At 34.0% G+C, this 10,592-nt stretch overlaps 1 protein-coding gene across 1 annotated transcript; it reads right to left on the bottom strand.

Moving 5' to 3' along the window:
* Positions 1–709: 709 nt before the first annotated feature.
* Positions 710–5,217, bottom strand: LOC126967893 (uncharacterized). The gene is made up of 4 exons (XM_050812590.1): positions 5,007–5,217; positions 3,191–3,430; positions 1,746–1,881; positions 710–994 (listed from the first exon to the last, which is right to left on the bottom strand). The coding sequence occupies exons 1-4, from the start codon at positions 5,099–5,101 to the stop codon at positions 824–826; spliced, it is 642 nt and encodes a 213-aa protein (XP_050668547.1). The 5' UTR covers positions 5,102–5,217; the 3' UTR covers positions 710–823.
* Between the last annotated feature and the right edge of the window lie 5,375 nt (positions 5,218–10,592).

The following is a 10,592-nucleotide window of genomic DNA, read 5'->3' as shown; positions in this document are numbered from 1 at the left end:
ATTTAAAAAAATGTAGTTTTATCCGTGATTTAAGGGCTTGTACACAAATCTGCGATGCGACGTCGCATCGCAAAAATCTGCGAGCTCCCTCTACGCATCGCAAGAACTTGCGAATTGATTCGCATCGCGCATTCCTGCGATATTGCGTCACACTTGTTGACGCCATTTTCCATTTTTTCGAAAAATTTTTTTCGTCGGTTTTCAAAGCTTCATATTTTTGAAGAAAATAGTTTCCATCGGGATTCATAATAGTAATAAATGGATGAACCCAAAATCTTTGTTTCTTTTTCCTGTATCGCCTAAGCAATAAAAAAGTGCACACTTTTTTTTACGATCCATGTCACGACCTAGTTTTCAATTCAAAATACGTTTAGTACGGTTAACGGTCGTCGAAGGAATGGTCACCCTGGGAGACGCCTTGCCGCACGAAATCGCATCGCAGCAATTCGTGTCGTAATTTTCTGACGCGAGTTTTGTGTACAAACCGTAATGTGAAACAGCTACAATAACATTAGAATACAAATGTAAATTTCGCCAGACTATAATAGCTCAGATGGGACATTGGGTGATCCGGAAAGCAGAAGACCCCGGTTCGAATCCAGATGTCCTATTAGTTTTGTTTTGTTCAAGTTTTGTACATTCTTAAATATCCGAGCAAGGCTCGGCTGTCCGGAGCTAAAAATCTTTATGTATAAAAATAAAACGACAGTTTCACAATACAATATATTCAACAGAACTGTTCCTTATTAAAGATACACGTCACAAACAAGAGATTATAATTACTCAACAGGGTGCTAAGTATCAATAACTTGTAGAATTTATTTCACACGATGTTTACTTTCACCACGGTTTGCAACAATAAGAGTATCGTCACAAAGAAAAGGACCGGCGTCGCAAGCAGTTTCAAGGCCTTACTATAACTGTCTCCTGATACTATCGCCCTTGGAGCGACCACCGTTGGCATGGCTAAGGCCTGGTTGTTACAACGATCCAGCTGTAAATTTGAATTTCTTTACAAATTTGTAACCAAAATTTATGAACAATGCGGGACTCGAACCCGCGACTTCTCCATCTCGGGTTCCATTCAAGCGCTCTTTCGATCTGAGCCAACCGTTCGAGTACCCATGGGTTAGAGTCCCGCATCGTTTACTTATACAAATTACTACTTAATTAAAATGATAAGCCTCATTTCTGAGGGTTATCACTTTAGAAATGCCAATTGTTTAGGTTCTTTACAATTTTTTGACATCACTTATTGAATGTCAAAACCCATTCCAAATAGAATGCCTCACATTTGAGAAGAACAAACCCGGGGGGCTGTTTTTTCAAAAAAAAATATGATTATAATGTAATATCATATAATTAAACTTATTATTTAAAATGAGGCGAGGCAATTGAGGATAAGCTGAGGGCGGTCGCTCCATTCCATGGCTTTCTTTATAATACCACAGACTGGTATCATTAAGAAAGTCATTTATATTATACTAACCTTATTTACCACACAAACTTTTTTAACAATTATTTTGAATATCGTTGTAACTACTTTTGTTTTGAATATTTTCTGGGATCTTGTTGTAAAAGCAAATACATCGACCCACAAAAGACTTACTAACTCGACTTAGCCGAGTAGTAGGCGATATAAGTTTATGTCTGTTCCTGGTGTGAACATTTATTAAACTTGTGGTCCGTAAACCTACTTTCATTAAAAAGAAAATCTTAAATAATAAACGTTTTGACGTACAAACCTCACAACAGGTCGTTTCCGGCGAACCCAGACAGCTCGAGCGACAGCCGCGTGTAATCGCCTCGTATGAATTACCCTTAGATATGACCGAAGTCACACACTTGTCATCCAAGTTGTGACATGTCATAGTGTGCACCCTGGACACGTGATAGCATCGATTAATTTAAAATTTGACACACAAATACGAAAACCAAATCGGTCACCAATTTATTTTATTTATTTTACAATTTTTGGAAAACTTACAGCTAGGTTAAAAAATTAAGTTACATACATAATTGCAGAAGGAAAACTAAAAATTTTCACAGATAGGAACGAATATATGATGTAAGAGTTAAGTGGACAACAAAAACGAAAATTACATAAAACTAGCTGACCCAGCAAACGTTGTATTGCCAAATAAGGTAGTAAAAAAAAACAATTATTAAAATTTTTGGGTTATAAAAAATAGATGACCGATTCTCAGACCTACCAATTATATCGTACATAAAATTTATCGTACTACAATATTTATTATATTCGATTGCCATCTTGCAACCGTATTGCGGATCTGTGGATTGAACAGAATAATATACAAATCGCGATACAAAAATAGGTGTTGATCGTAGTTGGGTGAAAAATTGAAGTTGTATATTGTACTTTTTAATGCTGAATCATAATAAAATCAAAATTAAAAATTTTGTCAAAAAAAATATTTAGTAATGGGTCACCCTTATCATTTAGGGGTATGAAAAATAAATGTTCGGCGATTCTCAAACCTAGCCGATATGCACACCTAATTTCAACAAATCAGCCGTTTCGGAGGAGTTTGGTAACAAACATCGGGACACGAGAATTATATAATATATTAGATGATAAAGAAAAAAAAAATAACAAAAGACCCAAAAATTTACAATTAAACCTGATTTAAAAAGTACTTATACTAACAGTAACTGAATAAAATACTTTTAATAACTTAAAATACACACTTTAAAAAAAAATATCAATTCCAATCGTTACTTAAGATACATAATAGCTTTAAGGGTAAATGTATATATACACTTCTATAATAAAGTCCCAGCCACTGTTCAGGTTTTATCTATAAATAAATTTAAATGTTTTATTAAAAAATGGCTCTGTCGTAAATCCTTTTACTCCACTGCTGAATATCTAAATGATCGGACAGCCTGGGACTAGATTGTGATTATTTTATAGCGATAGAAATGACTGTACAATATTGCATATTTTTATTGAAAAGAGCGCAAAAAAAGAATGCTGGGAGAGTTTCTTGCGCCCCTTCTTCTCTCTCAGAGCACCATTTGTTTCCGAAGCGGTAGTAGTATCTAGTTGTTATTAGAAATGACATCAAAAAGAATTCTAAAGGAATCAATTTTCAGGAAAAAAATGCCTTTTATTTTCAAACACACATACATACATGTGAAGCCAATAAAAAGCTTGTAATAAAAATACCTAAATTTAATTGGATCCAAGCAGGCTCGAAGGGGCGTCTCCGGTTTGTAAGCACAAACAAAACACTCCAGCGGTCTTCTCTTGGTCGTGCGTGTGACTGGCACGGTCTTCGTGGCTATCACGTTGTACATTGGCGCTCTCCGCACTGGCAGCTCTGGCTTCGGAGCAGGTTCTGGCTCATCTTCAATTGTATCCTCATTGTCTTCATCTTCGTCCTCATCAGGTGATCCTTGCGACTTGCTGATGATCATTTATGTAAGCATTTTAATTAATTTAAAGCCGACTATTAATTTCTAAGGTCCAGTACTGCAGATGACCACGGGAATTAGATGAGTTTTTGCCCATTTGCAAAATTTTTCATGCATTTGAAAAATGAAAAATAAAATATTACCATTAATTTTATTATAATTGGCAAAGAAAACTGGGAAAGTATTGAGGGAAAAAAACACTCAAAATCAATACTGGAACGCTGAGATGAAAAATACTCCCAAGAAGGGACTCTCTAAATATCTTTATTTGGTCTTGGTCTAACCAAGGACCGCAAAGCAGAGCAATGACTGGCAGCAACAATCATCTACAAACTATAGGGATCAATGAGTATACCAGCTGTAGATTATGTCTATGCTCTATAAATATTAATAAATTTCTTATAAATAGGTTTTATATATTTCCGTTATATTTTAGCCTTTTTAGTGTAGTAGATACTCTGCGAATTATGTCTTTTCGGTCTTTCATCTCAGCTACAGCTAATTCTACAGATTACGATGTAGTTTAACTAAGCAAAATTTTAGGGAAAACAAACATTTTAGTTATACAAACATATATAAAGGCTTCTTTTTAGATGTCAACATGAAAAAGAATTGAATTTAGCGCAAGCTGAAAGCATGGTAATGTTTGCTGTAACATATCAATATACATATTTGGTGTAGCTATAGATATGAAGTTCTGCTAATAAAACTATTTTTGGTATATGAAGTACGAGAAAATCGAACATTAAATGTCTCCTTTAGGCTTTAATTCTCTGGCAACGAATACATATTTTAATAAGCATATAGTTGCAATTTTACCCACGTACCTACCTAAATATGTTATAATTGCGTAATAAAACTTTGTAAAAATAACAGTACAAAAATAAAAAAGACACTGGGGTCACATATCATAAGTAAGTAAGTATTTTGTATTTTATTAATTTCAATGTAAAATAACACGAAGCGTCTGTTACAATATTTGAAAAATGCCGTTGAGTGTTAAGATGCCACGCAAACAAGCAACTAATAGTTGCCGTAATAAAAAAGCTACTGTTCTCAGGCAGTGCGGTATCTAGTTGGAGCGCAGCGGAGACCAATCCTTAATCTAAGAGGCAAATATTATTATGTCCATAGTTTTCGCAGCGCGTGCGTTATCATGAGTTGTACGTATGGGCAAATATTTGTTGACATGGGTTTAAACGCCACGACTAATCTTTGGTTCGTTTAAGAGAGATCATTACTTCAAATACTACTATGCCCGCGATTACCCACGTACTTATATGGTATCAGTGATGATAGATGAATATTATTATAGGCAAATATTTGTTAACATGGGTTAGGTACGTTTTTCCATTTAGGTATCTAAGGGATATCTGCTTTTTTTGGTAATATAATTCTAGCTTAAAATATTATCAACTTCTTCGGGTCAAATGATTTTTAAATAGGCCAAGTAGACTTTGAGTTTAGCCATTACAAATAAAACATTAATATAAAATCAACTCCTCTCTTTTAATATTTAATATATTCTGAATTTTAAAAATCAAATAATGTTATGATTGGTTACTCACTCTTCCTCGTCTTCGTTGTCTTCCGATCCTTGCTGACAAATAGCTGGCATCAGGAAGAGCATTGCCAGCACAACGCCTGTCCTCCACCGAACCATAATACAGGATTTGAAGAACCAACCAATCTAAATTTCTTTATTACACGTTAATTTTGTCATTTTATATGAGAAAGCTTGTTTTTGGCTTAGATAGAATATTTCTGTGTGACGCTGTCTCTCAAAATTTTGTGTTTGGAATTTTTTCTTTTTTTCTTCTGGCAGTGTCAAATGGTAGTAAAATCTTCATCGTCCAAAATAATTACCTAACAATAATTCTTTGATAGCAGATGTAATATTTTTATTTAATTCACTAACGACATCTATACAAGTATTTTAGTTAATGCTACTCGTGAATAGATGGCGCCTTATACATAATATAGACATCGGCACATTCCAAAACGTACGTTTTATAATAAAATTCACTTCTTTTAAACAACTGTTTCAAAGTACAGATTTAATATCCTTAATAAAAAGCGATTTCATAATCGCAAGGAATTTTCATTTTACTATCATTAGTAAAATGAAAATTCCTCGTTTGCTTTGAAAGTTTATAAACTTATAAACTAAGCCTGAAATAGAAATCTGTTCTAAGTTCACAACGAATACAGTAGGGAACGGCGGTTCACTTCATTAATTTACCAGTCCTTCGTACCCGAAATATAATATAATATAACATTAACTTACACATTTTTCAATATTAAATGTTTCTTTATAAGAAAAATCTTATAAGTTAATTGGATTTTGGTAAGGGAAGAGCGAAACCTCAATCACAAGTATTATTATCCTGAAACGGATACTGCTGTGACAATGTAAAATAAGTAAATTGTTGATGTGAAATAAATATTAATTATTACCTGTATTGCGACGAAACAAGACGAACATACAACTAGTTAGTCGATATGCAAGTTCATATAGCACTGGACCCTTGGGGTTTATCGAACTTGTTGTGATACATGAAATGTTAAGTTGTTTTTTCCAATAAGTTTCTGCTTAGCCATTATTGTGATGCCATTTCTGAATGACAAGCTAGCATGAGTAAAAAAACGGTTACAGTTTTGACTACTAGAATAATTCGCGTTTTGGTTACATATTTGAGTGGCAAAAATGAAAAACACGAATGGTATGACAAAACACCATTATTTCTAACTTACTGGTACTGGTATTAAGGTAATGCTAACAGTGTTTTGCTGTCTGCTTGTCTGTTATTACTAGAAAAACCAACCAGATGATCAAGACTTTCACTTGATGATACCTGAATGATACGCCCAAGTGTAACGCCCATATACAATACGTAATATAGTAAACACTTTACACTAAAAAAAAATTGTCTTCAGGTTTACATTATCTAAGAACAAGGTAAATAAAAAGAAAAAAATAATATTTTAAAGTTTACACAAAGAAAAAAAAGGATTGTGTGGTTTATGAAACCACGGTAAAAGTGAAACTTTTTTTCACATTTAACTAAAAATGTTTGGAATAATATTCCATTAAGGGTATAAAAATCGCTTTATCAATCTTAATTTTATACTTGGAAAATTGGAATGAAAATGGGAAATAATAAAAAAAAAAACAAAATAGCGTGGAGCACTGGCACATATGAGTAATAGTCTATACACTACGCGGTCAGCTGCTGCGAACTATAGGCGCCGCCCGACCGTCCCGCGACATGCAACACACAGATGAAAAAGTTTGAGACGAAGTAATAAAAGTTTTACTTTAACAATAAAATATTCGACAATAGCAATAGAAATATTGTAATAAAATATTAGAGAACTTAAAAGCCGAATATTCATTAAAGTGCTTCAATATTTAGTTTGTAATAATACTATGGATGTACAAATTAGCCTATAAGTGTGCTATATATACTATTTATTTCTTAATTTAGATTCTAGAATATTCCAGAATCATGGAATGTTCAGAAAATGGCAGGTGTTAACGGGCTTACGAACTTCATGAAAAGAAATTTAATGTTGTCGATTAGAAGTTCTGAAGCGACAAATTGTGGGCCGTAAAGACGAAAAAAGTGTAAAAGAGAGACGGACATCTTGGAGATAGAGCAAGCAAAAGCGAATCGATTATTACTGTAACCGATTTTGTTTTTATGAAATATGGCTTGAGACGAGCAGGACGTGCAGCTAATGGTAATTCATATGCCCTGCCCATTAAAATGCAGTGCCACTCAGGATTCTTGTAAAGCCCAAAAATTCTGAGCGACAATTGCACTCGTCACCTTGAGAAATAAGATATTAAGTCCAATTTGCCCAGTAATTTCAGTAGCTTAACATATTATGCTTTTACGAAATTCAAAGGAATTATTCAAAAACGTTTGTGTGGTACAGGCAACTATAATGTAAATTATACTACAGATTGTAAATGAAGCAACCACCTTCAGGCTATTAAATAATAAATTTTATTGTTCTAAATTTTATTAAAAAAAAGTAGAAACTTCTTGCGGCCGTTCTTATCAGGTCTGAGGCTTAATTTTGGAATGGGTGGTAATTTTTCACGTCCATTAAGTGATTATAAATTCTGTTTTGAATTAAATGTTTGAATTTGAATTCCCTTTTAATTTTGTTGATTATCTACGTACTATCGAATCATCAAATATCGGGTCATCAAATCATACTTTAAGCATGCAATTGTTTAATTTTCTGTGGATGGAACCAAACCTAGCGTAATTGAGAACTTACGGCCGTTTTCAATAACCTATCTATCTTAAGTTTAACTTACTAGACGTAGACAAATCTATCCTTTTATGATTACTAATATTTCAATAACCTATTTTGACAGATAGCATTGGACTATAACTATATTGGACATAACTATGGATAGATAAGGTCTTGTCATTAAACGATGACAGCAATGTATCCGTAAGTTAAACTAAGAGTAGATAGGTTCTTCAAAACGGCCATTAAACGATTAACTACTAATAGATTTCAGACCTAATTTTGAAGTGAATACTTCTTTAGCATCGTTGTGATTTGAAGGTTGATAAAACGGAATAACGATACAGTAAAAAGAGACAGACACATAAATTCAAAAGATTTCGCGGGAGAAAATAAGGTTATATATTGTTTTGGTACCAGGCAATTGTAGTTGTAGAAGAGATAGTCTTATGTATGAAACGAGTATGTATACCTTAATATATTCTGACGTCATGCGCATGACTTAGATGGTAGCGGTGATAGTAATGTCTTTCATAGCGCGTGAAATAATGTGTTATCCTAGTAACATGTATAGGATACAGCGATTGCGTTCATTGAGTTTTTGAAACCAAATTTAATTTGAAAACGTGCAGTAGTCGCACTGTATCAAGAAAAAGATCAAAAACAGTAATTGACACAGAATTCCAATGATATATTAAGACCAAAGTATTTATTTCATACTTTAGTCACCATAAACCTCTTGTATCATTTATCGAAAATATAAGCTCTGAGTCTGAATAAATCTATTTTTATATACCAATAAAATGTAAAATAGCGACCAAATAAAAGACGAAGAGACCAAATAAAGGACCAATCTTGAAACAAACCTATGAAATGAAATTTTCCAAATAGTGCCATAAACAGCGGAGGAAACATACAAATGAATTTATAAGCGATTTGAGAACTTCTCTCTTTTTTATCATGATCATAATATATATTATTTTAAGTTAAAGCTTAACTTGACATGATCATAAGGTAGTTAATAGGTAGATACGCTTTTAAAAGCTAACACATTCTTAGGCTCCATCACATCTTCATAAATAATCGAGCAGCAAACAAAACATGGCTTAACTCTTTCATCCACGCACACAAGCATTCTTTGGATCGCGCCGAACGGGCCTCGCCTTCACAAAGCGCGCCGCGTCCCGCAATTCCCGTACACAAACCCGAATGGACGACCTCATTAAAAATGAAACGCGACAACATTTCCCAGCGACGCAACTTGTCAAAGCGAATAGCGCGACCTAGCGGTGAGTAGACGAACTACGGCACTCGCGAGGCAATCCTCTGTGCTTTTTTAATTAGCTTCATACAGTGTTGTTGAATGCGTGAAATACGCTAGATATTTTTCTCTCGTACGCGGTTAGTTTGGTAGCTTTGAGCAAAGTATGTTAATTCACAAGTAGCGGCCCTTGTGCTTTTTGAACTATTCGTTGGGGTTTTTTCCTGTGAAGTTCGAGGGCGTAATTAGCTAGGGTTTTAATATTGTGATTTAATAATCAGGGATTTATAAAATGATGATCATCATTTTGTAGTAAAGCTATAATTGTATTATTATCTAACTTTGATAACAATTTGAATTTAGTTTTAATCATTTCAGCCAAGAAATAATATAAAGAATCCAATAATTATATACCAACATAATTAAAATAAATACCTATTTCATAAACATTGAAGAAGGGCGCATATAACGCCGGAAATATAGATAGCTACACGAACAGGCATATCTGTAGCTAAATTTTATAATTCGCTTTATTAAAACAGCATTAGTTTTAATAATTTCATCTACGACACATTTGGTTTTACTCTACGACAGATATTTGATATTTCACGGTATGTTAAATTAGGTACTATCAACGGAAAATATATCTATACATTAGCACATAATAATATTCGGTACTGTTTTCATCGGTGTATTAAAAAACGGCTTACACCTTCCTAAAAGACCGCCGATGGTCTTGTGATTCGTTGGTGTTGAAGGAGAATGTGGACGGCGGTAATTACAAGGTGAACTGTACACAAATTGTCCTCCTATTCCAAAAAATACTGCGTGCGTACAAATGAATTGCATTGTGCATGAACCTCTAAGCTACATATGAAGTCCTGGACATATTGCTAGGATGACACATGATTTCAACCGTTATTTCTATTACCTATTTATGGTGTCTATGTAGTAATACGTCGTGCGCATGACGTCCTCCGTACATAAGACAACCTCTCCTTCAACTATGATCGCCTGGTACCAAAAGACTCTATAATGCTTCCTATTTCATTTTTTCCCAAGTTAATTAATAAATCTTATGAATTTGTGTCTCGCTTTTCTAAGCTCGTTTCATCGAATTTCAAATCATAACGATGCTAAATAAGTTTTCTCTTCAAAAAAGTGTTATAGAAAAAGAGAGAAAAGAAAAAGGGCAAACGAGTAAAATCTGCTTCGCATAAATGTGACCCAGATCAGATCGCATTGCTTCCTCGCCCTTAGACGATGGAAAGTCTCATGTAGATACATTCAGCTAAATACACCGTAATTTGTCCACTTATATCTAAACTAAAACTTTTCTTAACAACAAGTGCATATTATATGCAAATCTTACTATTAATAAAATCCTTATTATGACATGAATCGGGTGTTACCAGCTCCAAAATCTCGCAACATCTTAAAACGGCGAAACAGTGAACATAAAACTTTAAAAAGCATCCCGCGCTCGGTTTTCCAACGCAAACTTCTTTTATCTCTGTCTAGGTTCGTTCAAAAAGTGCAAACTCTGTACAAAGTTCACTTTCGCCTTGTGAACTAATTTTTCGCTCGGTGTCAAGTTCAGGGCTCCGGAGGTTCGCGGGGAGGG

The sequence above is a fragment of the Leptidea sinapis genome, chromosome 14, assembly GCF_905404315.1.
Source record: "Leptidea sinapis chromosome 14, ilLepSina1.1, whole genome shotgun sequence".
NCBI lineage: Eukaryota > Metazoa > Arthropoda > Insecta > Lepidoptera > Pieridae > Leptidea > Leptidea sinapis.
The sequence above is the reverse complement of the archived record's forward strand: the minus strand, read 5'-3'. Positions and strand labels throughout refer to the sequence as shown.

What these genes read in the sequence shown, in the direction of transcription:
- LOC126967893 (XM_050812590.1), bottom strand. Translation starts at nt 5,101, where the DNA reads ATGGTTCGGTGGAGGACAGGCGTTGTGCTGGCAATGCTCTTCCTGATG. An exon ending in TTGGATCCAATTAAATTTAG is followed by an intron (nt 1,882 to 3,190) that starts GTATTTTTATTA and finishes TCACGTGTCCAG; the next exon opens with GGTGCACACTATGACATGTC. An exon ending in CGGAAACGACCTGTTGTGAG is followed by an intron (nt 995 to 1,745) that starts GTTTGTACGTCA and finishes TCAAATTTACAG; the next exon opens with CTGGATCGTTGTAACAACCA.